General features: G+C 39.4%; 1 protein-coding gene across 3 annotated transcripts in view; it reads right to left on the reverse strand.

The window, feature by feature from the left end:
• The window catches only part of AGAP1 (ArfGAP with GTPase domain, ankyrin repeat and PH domain 1), a 322590-nt gene that overhangs the window by 48597 nt on the left and 261072 nt on the right, over positions 1-12921 (reverse strand). The window contains exon 14 of one of the 3 annotated variants that reach the window (XM_059476341.1): positions 3542-3619. The exons of the other annotated variants lie outside the window; for them this stretch is intronic. Within the exon in view, the coding sequence (XP_059332324.1) occupies positions 3542-3619 (78 nt within the window). The remainder of the gene's footprint in view (positions 1-3541; positions 3620-12921) is intronic. 3 annotated transcript variants of the gene reach the window in all.

Consider the following 12921-nt stretch of genomic DNA (forward strand, 5'->3'; position numbering starts at 1 on the left):
CTGCTATTTATACTCACTGCTATTTATAAAATATACTATTACATACTGTGTCCTAGTATATAATACATACTCACTGCTATTTATATACTATATAAATATTATACTCACTGCTATTTATATAATATGCTATTATATACTGTATACTAGTATATAATATTATATACTCACTGCTACTTATATAATATACTATTACATACTTTATACTAGTATTTAATACTATATACTCACTGCTATTTATATAATACTGACTATTTTTCCCCCTAAAGAAGCAAAGGATTGCCTCAAGCCTGGCTGCCCGCAACAGAGGGAGCATGTGGGACTCTCTCATTTGGCTTCCTATGGAAAAGCACTCAAAATCTGACAGCTAAACAGTTCAGGCAAACTCTAACATGAATGAAAGTAAGACTTCTTGTAATGAGAGAGATCTGATGGAAGAGGTAACTCTGCAGTTTTGGGGCAAGGCAGGGGTTGGGCTGTGCTCCAGGGAACAGGGACAGGAGGGGAGGGAATGGCCAAGGCTGGGCCAGGGCAGGCTCAGGGTGGACAGCAGCAGGAATTTCTGCATGGAAAGGGTGCTCAGGGATTGGAGTGCAGTGCCCATCCCTGGAGGTGTCCAAGGAACACCTGGAGGTGGCCCTCAGTGCTCTGGGCTGGGGACAAGGTGGGCATCAGGCCCAGCTGGGCTCGATGGGCTGGGAGGGCTTTTCCAGCCTCGGTGATTCTGTAACACCCTCAGAAGGCTGAGTCCTTCAGCTGGGATCCCACACCTGGGGAAAATCCCACCCTAACCTTATTTTTGCTGTGAAACAGCCAGGAGAGAGCAGCCCCTCTGATGGGGAAGCCCAAGCACAGAGTCCCCCCATGCAGGAGATTATTGAGGCCTTAGGATTTCAGCTTTTCTATTTTTCCTGTATTTGTAATCCTGCAACTCTTTAGTGTATAACTCTGAACTCCATATAAAGTGTTCTCTATTGCTTTCCCATTTTGGTCAGACACAATTCCTCTCCAGGCCTGGGAATCAAGGACATCCTGAGAGATGGAAACAAAAGTGAGCTGGGAAAACAAACTTGGGGTAAATGATTTCATTACTTGCAGCTGTAGTTGAGAGATTAACCCCCAATATGCAAATGGCCCAAACTTATAAAAGTATGAAAACCTTTGTCCATTTTTTGGGTGTATCTCCTGAAGGCCCTTTAAGAAATAAAACTGGTTTTTATTCCCTTAATTCTGTCTGGCCTTTAGGTAGCACAAAAATCACCATCAGCTACCCAGAGCAGCACCTGGGCTGCAGCTTCCCCCAGCTCCAGCTGAGCTCTGCCCACCTGGCAGGGCACCTAAAAACACCAGCAGGGAGCTAAAAATGATTGGAGAGCTTTCCAAACCAAGGCTGAAGCTGAGGGAATTTTTTTTTTTGGTGTGTGGATAGGTGTGAGTGGAACCGAGCAAGCGTGTGCCAAGGAGCAAAGCAGATTTGTTATTCTGGACTGTCATTTCCCATCATCGTTCTCTTTTTTGAAGGCATAATTATCCAAACATGTGGTTTTTAATACTTACAATGCTCATTAACTCCACATTTGCATGTCTCACCATTCCAGCTCTCACACAGTACCAGCTCACAGCTAAGAACATTGAACCTCCAGCTTTTGGGGGGGGATAAAACATCCAAAAAATGATACATTTGCCCAATTTTAGAATTTCATTTTGATGCTGTGTCTCAAAACTTGCTCGGCCATGGCCAGCAGAACTGTGTTTCCATACCAAGGTGCCTTCATTATTTAGTTTGATCAGTAAGATAAAATATCCTCAAATTAGACAGGCCCTACAAAACCTTGATCTGTAAAACACAAGGGAATTCCAGATATTTGTTCCTCTGCTGCAGTTTGAGAACAGGTAAATAAAAACTCACAAGCTTCTCAAGCACTAAACCTGTAGCAACAAACACACCTGATCAGAGGAAAAATAGGGCTGGGAGGTATAAACAGCAAATAGAAAATTGAAAATTATTAAAGTGTCTTTGTGGAAAAAAGACAACCCCAAGACTTATGAATATCTGACAGCCACTCTCTGTCTTTTCATATTTATTTGAAAAGACAATGAAAGGATCAAACCAGCCCATTTAGCAGCTCTGAAAGGCAATAATTTTACACTTGGGCTGAGAAATAAAATAAAATTATAGTTAAAAAAAAAAGCTGCCTTAACAAGCTGGAATAAAACCCCACTTTTGTTTCCTGTGCACACTTTGGCAGGGAGAGCCAGGCCCCCAGCAGCAGCCTGGGCTGTAATTGTGCAAAAAGAGGCTGGTGATATAAATCACCAAAGGTTAATGATCAGGATGTGAACAGAGGGACTTGTTTACAGAAATAGCATGCAATTTAAAATTTACAAGAGATTTAATGCCACCGCTTGGCAATCACTAAAATCAACAGCCCAGAAAACAGTGACATTAAGAAAAATATTACAGTTCTAATCATTCCAAAATAAGTCAATTAGTGTTAGGGCATGAGCTGGCGATTACTTGACCCATTTGGTTCGCACTTAAGTGAAGAGAAAAAAAAAAATCCCCCTCCCTTATAGCGAGATTACTGAGTTGTGACCTATTTTGCATTCCCTGTTCCTTCCACCATCCCTCTTCCATGCTGCTGGAGATGTTGCTGGTGGGGTTTTTTCCTCCCCCTCCCCTCCTCCTTTCTTGGTTTGTGAGTCGTTCTGACCTTTGACATTTGTAATAATAATAATAATATATATATATATATATATATATATATATATATTAAAAAAAAAAAGGAAGTTTGTAATCGTGTTGTTTGAAGGTGGAGAGGGGAGGGGGGGAAATAAATACATAAAATTCCTTGTGCTATTATACAGAAGGCATGACTGGTGCCTTGGGTGGGGGAAAAAAACCAGCAATGTAAGTCAATTTGTGAACTTTGGCACTGGGTGACCTTTAGAAATACAACAATATCCAGAATTTACAAGCAAGAGTAGCACATGCAAATGACCCGGCACTGTCTCGCCTCTGGATTAGAGCTGCAAAGAGCATTATGGAGAAGGCTTGCACAAAACAAATTAAGATTGTTACTTAAATGTCATGGCACACTATTGTATTTGGCTACAGATCATTACACCTGATACTAACACTTTTAAAAACTGTAATAACTTGGGAAATATTACATTGAGTGCCCACATGGAGAAAGGGAAAATATATATATATGTATCTCTCAAAAAAAAAAAAAAAAAAAGGAGAAAATGGGTTCCTGAAGTAATTTAAACATCACCACTCCACGACTAGAGGGAAAGGTCAAAATTTAAGTAAGCTGAAAGGAACATGAATGGCAAAACAAAAGGCACGAAGAGAAAGATGAAGAAAAGACCAAGTGGAATGACTCTGCAAACACGGGGTGGAAACAAACACGCATGCTTGGGGCAAATCTCATCTCCAGGGGCACAGGGAGAGGGGCAGGGAGGGTGAAATTCTGCAGAGGTGGGTTAAAAAAAGGGGGGGAGAGAGGAGGTGTTTGGCTGGGACAGGTGGGGTTGTTACCTTCGGTGTTGGTGCTGCTGCTGCTGTAAATATTTCGCAGGCTACCAACACGGTTTAGTTTCCAAGCTTTGCGTTTGGCTGCGTCCAGAGAGCAGGAGGGGAAGAGAGAAAAAAAAAAATAATAAAAAAGAGAATAAAAATAAAGAAAAAAAGAAGGGGAAGGAAGAAAAAAAATTTTTTTTGGTTTTTTTTTTCAATGAAAAAGGGGAGAAAAGAAACATCAAAAAGCATGTGAAGTAAAATCCAAGCACGAGCCTGTTCACACGTGAAGAGCTACACACAGAAAATGCACACAAGGACCACTCAGCCCCTGCAATCTATGGCCAGTGTGGAAAACCTCATATTCAGAGTGATTCTTCTTTCACTCACCACAACATGACACGATTTGAAAAGATTAAATGGATCTGCTATTGGAATAGACAAAAACAGACCAGTAGAAGTCAAAAAGAAAAAGAAAAAAAAGGCAAAACAAAGAAAAAGGCAGGAAGTATTTGTGCAGAAGATACAGGACTGGACAAAACAGCTACTGTAAAATGTGATTTACTTCATGACAAAACAGAGCCAGACAAGAGCTCCTTTTCCTCCAAAAGCCTGTGGGGATCACTTGGTGCCTGGAGTTCACCCTTAGACCTCCTTTTTACATCACCACCTTTGGAAACAGAGGTGATGATGTAATGACCTTAAACCCTCATCCCAGCAAATGTCCTTTGTAGCACTGAGCTCAGAGGAAGCAGAACCATAAAATAAATCCCAGAATGGTTTGGGTTGGAAGGGACCTCAAAGCCCATCCTGTTCCACCCCCTGCCATGGGCAGGAATACTTTCCACTATCCTAGGCTGCTCCAAAAATCCTCCCCCACTGCAAAATCAAAGTGTTTATTTGGAAAGGAGGGGAAAAAATGCCTATTTTTTACATAGAATAGCAGCACCCTTGTTTTATTAGAATTGACCCAAACTTTGAGATCCTCTGAGCTGCTGCTTCTCAATGAGTAGAAAATCTGCCTCAAAAGCACCCTGCTCCCAGGCTCATTAGGGGACAGCACATTGTCACCCTCTTTAGAATCTTGAAGTTAGGCAGGGTTTCCTCACCCAGGAACCAGATGAAACATCTGAGAACACCAGGACACCTGAGAGCCACTGGAAGAACAGGAAAGTGCTGGAATTGCCTTGTCTGGAAGTGTGTAAATGGCATTTGGATGTGGGACAGGGTTTAGCAGTGATGAGCTGGTGGTTGGACTCAAGAAGTCTCCTAAGGGACCTCAGACCCTTCTCCCTCCCACCACAGATGTCCCTCACCCTTTAGGATGTCATCCACACCCCACAACACAGCCAGTTCCAGGATACAATAATTTAAAAAATTTTCCTTTAATATTTATGGGGGAATTTCTGTAGTGCCCCAGGGAGCTCAGACCAAACAGCTGCTGACAGGGAGAAGGAACAGGACACAAAGTCATCCCAGGCTTTAACAGAAAGCTCCATTTTCAGCTGAAGAATTAAAGCTGGAAGAGCACTGCCTGAACCCCCTTAATGTTAAGCCAGGTATGATTTGAATAAATCTGCAGGTTTCAATGCTCCATGCTGAAGAGGAGGACACATTCTCAGTGACATCACCAAATCTAAAAGTGCTTCCATTGGGTGCATCCTTCAAGCTGGAAAAAACCCTTTCATTTAAAGACCTGTTTAAGACGTCTCTGCAATAGAGAGGCACAATTGCCCTGCAGAAAACTTGTTTTTCCTCTGAAACATTTACATATAAATAGGCAAAATCGAGGTTTGGCACCCCTCTGAAAGGGAAGATGGTCTCCAGTGCACAGAGACCCTTTCCCAGAGCCTTTCCCATTTTTCACACTTTAATGGCACGTTTTGTGTGCAGGAGTGATCCTGCAGTCTGCTTTTCTATTAACCTATTGATGAAATAATCCATTTTAATGTGTTAAGTGTCAGCCTTTCCCTTCCCTTTCAACAAATGGACTTTTCCCACCGAGATGCTGAGGTGCTGACACATCCACATGCATCCTTTGGCATCCACTGGGCTCCTGCCTGCTTCCTCCAGGTGCCTTTAAGGATTCAGTGATGCTTTGGACACTGCCAAGCAAAGGCTCTGCAGGGTGATTGATGTGCCAGGAGAGCAGAGCCATCCCAGCCTTCCTGCCTCTGGAATGACACACTGCTGTTAGCCACAGCCAGGCTGCAACAGGCCCTGCAGCTCATTAGCTGCCTGCTTTGTCTTTCAATCATCTCCCAGGATATTCAGTTTGTCTGCTCTGCCTTCACTTCCTGGGCCCCAAAGGAAAGCCAAGAAAAGCTCTGCTGCCAGCTCCAGAGATATCTATATCATCTATATCTATATCTATATCTATATCTATATCTATATCTATATCTATATCTGCATCTATCCCTGTATCTATAGAATCTATATTTTATCTCTATCTATCTATCTATCTATCTATCTATCTATCTATCTATCTATCTATCTATCTATCTATCTCTATATGTCTATGTCTATATCTATATCTATCTATATCAGTATCTCTACTCTATATTTATATCTGCATCTATCCCTCTATCTATGTAATCTATATTTTATCTACATCTACATATCTATCTATCTATATCTAATCTATATCTATACCTATCTCTATATCTATATCATCCATATAATATATATATATACAATATATATACATATCTATGTCTATTAGCCAAATCTAGTTTGATATAATATATATGATTGAGGCTGAAGTTGGAAACCAGTATATTTTATATATATGTATATAAAAATATTATATCTATATCTATCTATATCTATGTATCCCTATATCTATATAATCCATATTATATACATCTATATATCTATCTAGATATATATCTATATATCTATCTATTATCCAAATAATTTTCTATATAATACATAGAGAATATGTATTTTCTATATATATGATATAGAATACAGATTTGGATATATTTCATATATATGATTGAAATATATATATTTCATATATATATTATTGGGATTGGGGTTGGAAACCAGTATATTTTATATATAAATATATCTAAAAATATTATATCTATAGAAACCATATTACATATAGCTATATATCTATATAGGTATATATCTATATATCTATCTATTATCCAAATAATTTTTATATCATATATACAGAAAATATATATTTTCTATATATATGATATAGAATATAGATTTGGATATATTTCACATATATATATGATTTAAATATATATATATTTAATATATATATGATTTGGGCTAGAAACCAATATATGATATATCTATCTCATATATCTACAGCTATAACTATATCCCTATATCTGTATAATCCATACAATCTATATATATACACATCTATGTGTATTATGCAAATAGATTTCCTATATAATAGGGTTGGAAACCATTATATTTTATATATAAATATATCTAAAAATATTATATCTATCTATCTATCTATCTATCTATCTATCTATCTATCTATCTATCTATCTATCTATCCCTATATCTATATAAACCATACTATATACAGCTATCTATCTCTATAGATATATATCTATATATCTATTATCCAAATAATTTCCTATATTATATATATACAGAAAAGATATATTTTCTATATATATGATATACAATATAGATTTGGATATATTTCATATGTATTATTGAAATATATATTTCATAAATATATATGTGACTGAAATATATATATATTTCATATATATATGATTTGGGTTGGAAACCAATATATGATATATCTATCCCTCTATCTCATATCTATCTGTCTATCTATCTATCTATCTATCTATCTATCTATCTATCTATCTAATATGTATATATATATATATATATATATATATATATATATATATATATATATATATATGCTTAATCAAAGAAACTCCAACTGGTTATCAATAAAATGCTGTAAGAAATACTTCATTATCTAACAGAAAAACTCAAATTAAAAATGTAAAAAAAAATCTTTAAGGCAGATTGATTTTTGAAGTAATTTCTGGAAGTGTGTTCCTCCAAAAATCCCACCAAGAAGTGTTTCTAACTAAAGATTCCAGGAAAAAAAACCAACCAGGCAAACCTTCTCAAACCTCAAACATCTGGAATGAAGTTAACAATCTCCCAGCATTTAATCTGACTTTTCCTGAGTGAGAAACAGCACTGGCCCTGGATATTGAGGATGCAGGGGAGCTGTGCCTGCCCCATGCAGACCAAGCCCAACACCTGAAGCCACACCTGCATGGGCACGGAGCCACTCCCAAACGTGCCCCATTTGCCCCCACCCTGAACCCTGCAGGCATGGTGCCTGCAGCACTGCCCTGGGCACCTTTCAGAGCAGGAACTGTCCTTGTCCCTGAGCAGGGGGGGTGGCAGCAGCTGCAGGACACCCAGCAGGATGGGGGGACACAGATCAGCCCTTGGCTGGTGCTTGAGTGCTCCCTGGGAGCTGAACTACCCCCATGGGTGTAGAAAAGCTTTTACACCTGCACATCGGGGTGAGAAGAGCTATGTTGGAACAGGAAGGAGGAAACCAAGGTCCAGGACAGCTTTTTGTAAAGATATGGAGGAACTGGGAATCAATTAAACTTAATCACTCCCAATTACCACCTCTCTGTATTTCCTCAGGACATAACTTTACAGCTGTGAGCAGCCAGAATTTCTGTGTTTGCCTTCTGTAATGGGGCTGCTGTTTATCCTCTGCTGATGCACCTGATTGTCCTGCCCAGTTTTGATTACTCAGGTTTGCACTAAATGTGTTACTGCCACCACCATCACCTGCCATTGTTCCCAAAAGCAGGAGAGGTTTGTGGCAAGGGTTTAAACCCAGGTGTGATCTGAGGACACATCTGCTTGTTACCTGGGAAGTTCTCTAAGAATGCTCATGATGCTACAGCCAACAAAACCTGCGTTAACCCTTTCCAACCTGCTCCAATATCACTGCCTGGGATCTCTGTACAAACCACAAATGGGATGGGACTGCTAGGAATGTGCCTTGAGCTGTTTATCTTCCAGCATCAGTCTCATTACATGGTTATGGCAATGGGAAGATGCCAGCAGCTCACGGCCCACCAGCAGACAAAGAACTGCATGTTACAATTTACTTTAAAAGTTTTTGACCAATCACACAAGCAAAAGCATATTGACAGTAGTTCTATCCAACCACTGTAAGCACAGGTTCCTTCAGTCAAACAATATTGCTTATTTTGAATACAATACCTGCTTGTAAGCATTAAAATACAATGCACAGAGCTCCATTATTAAGCTTAGAACTTCCTAATATCTTGGTAGATAAACTTTTCTGTAGCTTAGGGAGGTATTCTAGCCAAGCATTAGTACACAGATCATTGTTCTCTTTGTCCTTACTTTTCTAATTTTTACATAATTTTTCTGCTGCCAAATTTAAGGCTACTGCTTAACTCTAATCACACTTCTACTGTCTCTGAGGCCTGCCTTTTGTAGGTTTCCTAAAACCCTCTGATTTTAAGGATTCCCACAATTCCCCCTTCCCACCACCATCACCTGCCATTGTTCCCAAAAGCAGGAGGGGTTTGTAGGAAGGGGTTTAAATTTAAACCCAGGTGTGATCTGAGGACACATCTGGGAAGTTCTCTAAGGTTGCTCAGGATACTACAGTCAACAAAACCCTGCATTAACCCTTTCCAACCTGCTCCAATTCAGCTCTTTTCCCATTTTGATAAGCAGAAACACACTTTTACTCCTGGCAGAGTGTTCACATGCACAGGTACCAGTGCTGCAGCCAGGCATTCCAGATGTGCTAATGTCACCTCTGGTGCGGCTGTGACAGATCAGACAAACAGTCCCCAGCCAGCTGATGCAAAGCTGCCGTGGCTGCTGTGTCCGAGCCTGGGCAGCCATGGTGGAGGAGGAATTCCATGGACTACATCCCTGGAGTGTGCTGAGCAGGGCTGATTAAATGAGGCACGCCACAGCCCTCAGCATCAATTATCAGAAATAATAGGATCTCTGCACCCAGGCTGGGGGAAGGGGGCTGCAGTGTCAGCTGCTTCCTACAGCATCCTCCCAGTGCCCAGTGCCAGGAATAAAACCAGCCAGGCACCCCAGCACTGCAATTCCACACTGGGGAATGGCAATGGGGGAAATCCTCCTCCCACAGCACAGGGCAGCTGCTCCAGGTAACACCTGCCCAGCAAAATGGAGTTCTGAGAGGAGGATGGAGGCAAAGCTGAATATTTCGGGATGAACTTCATCCCTCCCCTGCTCTTCCTGGAGTTTTCCTGCCCCACACATGGTTCCATCAGGGCAGGCTGGGGAGTCTCCTCTCTTCTGGGGAGCAGCTTGTCCAAGCAGACCCCCCTGTGTGACCAGAGCACTGAAATGATCTCACTGAGAGGCAGCTCAGGACATTCTCGGATCATCCCAATTTGCAAATCTGCAAATTCTCAGATGCAAATTTGCATGCAAATCTGTCTCTGTGACTGTGAAGGGGCTCGACATTGTCTTATCCTATGTGAAAGCAGAATGACAAAAATTCCTCAAAAAAGGGTTAAAAAACCACCAAAACAAACCCCAGACCTATCTAATCTAGATGTGTACATAAATATGAATGTCTAAGTAAAATGAATTGGATATATTGCCCTTCAAGATCTGTCCAACACTACATTTTAAAATGAAAAAAGGCCACAAAGTGCATGGATGTTATAGAAAACACAGACTCATGAAATGCTTTGGGTTGGATGGGACTTTGAAGACCCCTAAAGATCTGGTTCCAACTCCTATTTTAAAATATTATTATAAATATAATTATAAATATTTTTATAAATATTATCATAAATGTTATTATAAATATCATCATAAATATTATTATAAGTATAATTTTAAATATTATTATATTAGGTAAATATTTTTATACTTATAAAATTCCCTATTTTTCTATTTATTCAATCAGATTTCCACAATGAACCATCTCTAAACACCTGAAGGTGACTCTGAAGTTTCCCATCGTTTCTGTTTGGAGCAGGAGGGATTATCAGGATGCACATCCCAAAAGACAAAAAAAAAAGGGGAGACAGAAGATATTTTCATTTGGCAACAGTTCTTACTATGCCCAGGCTCCAGAACACCCAGAAAAAATAATCTGGTGTGAAGTAAATTAATAAAAGTGCTGAGTTACAGAAATTTCCCCAAATACAACTCAAACTGTGTGGTACAAAAAACCCAACTCTTTCCTCTGCCACTGAAATCCTTCCCCAAGCTCTATTTCAAACCCACCAAACACTCTAAAAGCAATACTTCAAATCACATGAATAGTTAATTACGTTTGCCTTCTCCTCAGCTTTGAACATTTCAAATGAAGGGAGAAAAAAATGAAAACACATTCATACTTCTGCTGGTGACAGGGGGAAAAGTTACTTTAATTAAACATTTCTAAAAAATGTTTTTTTTCCCCTCCTCTTGCAATATTTCTCCACCCAAACTTCTGCAGTAGGTAAAGGAGCCACTAAATTATTTCAGTGCCTTTCCAATGCACTATAAACATACAGGGTTCCAATTCACAAAAAGGAAATGGTAATTGGAAACATTTTTCTCAGTTTTTCATTATCTGAAGCAGAAAATTATGGCTCTTTTCTACACACACACACACACACACACACACAAAAAAAAATCCTTTTCAACCACCTCGAAAAATTGTCTTTTAATAAAAGCTTTAAATTATACTATCATATTTCAAAGGCAATGAACAGTTAAAGCAGCTAATCAAAGGTATAATTATTTAATGACTCTGACTGCTGCTATGTGGCAGGGCTGGGATGGCTTGGCTGTGATCAGCAGAGCCCCAGCTCCAGCTCTGGAGCATTCCAGCCTCCCATTCCCAGGGGAAGCTCCTCCAGGTTGGGGTGACTTCACCAGGCCAGCTGAGCTATTATGGAATTAAGGGAATTTCACTGCTTTTTTGTACACATCTGGACTTTAAAACCAAACCAACCCACAAAACGAGCATAAGAGGTTTTCCTGCAGAGGAAACGACAATATTTCCCTGACAAAATGGGATTTGTCAAGATCATAACTGATTTTTTTTCCTTTCACTTTTAATGCTGCATGACAGTTTTCTGTAAAGCCCAGCTGCCCCACTCTAGTAATTCAAATGTAAAACACCTCCTCCTCAAAATGTGCTTATTGAAAACCTGTCTTAAATGCATTTTAATCTTTTTATTGAGAGGAATCTGTATTAATTTAAATATATAAAATAATTTAAATATATAAAAAAATTTACTCCAGGTGAGTGAAGCTGTGAGCAAGCAGAGCTTCTGACTCCATTCCATTGCTTTTCTCATGTATTTTACAACTGGAAATATGACTGGAGTAACATGCAATCATCAGGCATTAATTAACACAGCTATCCAGGAGTGTTCAGTGCACCTTGGCTTATTTTTAATTTCCAACAGAGCAGTTTGTACCATTACATCTGAGCCTCCATCCTAAATATTAACTTCTCTTATACTTTTTTTTGTTGTACTAAATTACTATTTTTTTTTTTTTTGCTACTCAGCTAGATTTCACAGAATCACAAGGGTTGGAAAAGACTTCCAAGATTATCAAGTCTTGACCAAATGTCACAAATCCCAACAGCAAAGTGCCACAAATATTCATTTTTTGAGCACTTCCAGGGATGGTGACTCCCACCACTACCCTGTAAGACATTGGACCCTCTGGAATCTCAAGGATATTCACATTTCTCCCCAATTGCCTTGATCCTGGGGTCAGTGTCATGCTTGTCACCAGGATCATGGGAGCTCAGGTGACACCAGCACTGGGGTGGCACTGGAAACCAGACACGGTGGGGGAGCTGCCCCTGCCAGCTCTGCACCTTGGGGCACTCCGGGATCAAAGGGGACACCCAGGGACACCACAGATGGCAGCAGTGGCACCTGTGACAGCAAACCCTGCTGGATGGGACACCAAAACCCGCTGGATTTGTGGGGAATGTTCCAACAAGGCAGGAATGATGGATTTGATTTTATGTTTTTAGAAGGTTAACTTACGATTTTATTTTATGATATATTATATTATATTATACTATATTATAGAATATTATATCAAAGAATACAGAAAGGATATTTATTTAATGTTAAAAAGTTAATCATGAAAACTCGCGACTCTTCTTAGAGTCTTGGCACAGTTTGGTTTTGATTGGTTAAAGAGTTAAAACAAGTCACATTAGAATTTAATGAAATAATTACTTGTGGGTAAACCATTTTAAAATACATTTTTCATGAATAAAACAGGGGAGAAGTAAATGAGATAAGAATTTTTGTTTTTGAGGCTTTTTAGCTTTTCGGGAGAAAAATTTTGGGCGAAGGAATTTTTTCAGAGAATGT

This window comes from Ammospiza nelsoni, chromosome 7, assembly GCF_027579445.1.
Source record: "Ammospiza nelsoni isolate bAmmNel1 chromosome 7, bAmmNel1.pri, whole genome shotgun sequence".
NCBI classification, from domain to species: domain Eukaryota; kingdom Metazoa; phylum Chordata; class Aves; order Passeriformes; family Passerellidae; genus Ammospiza; species Ammospiza nelsoni.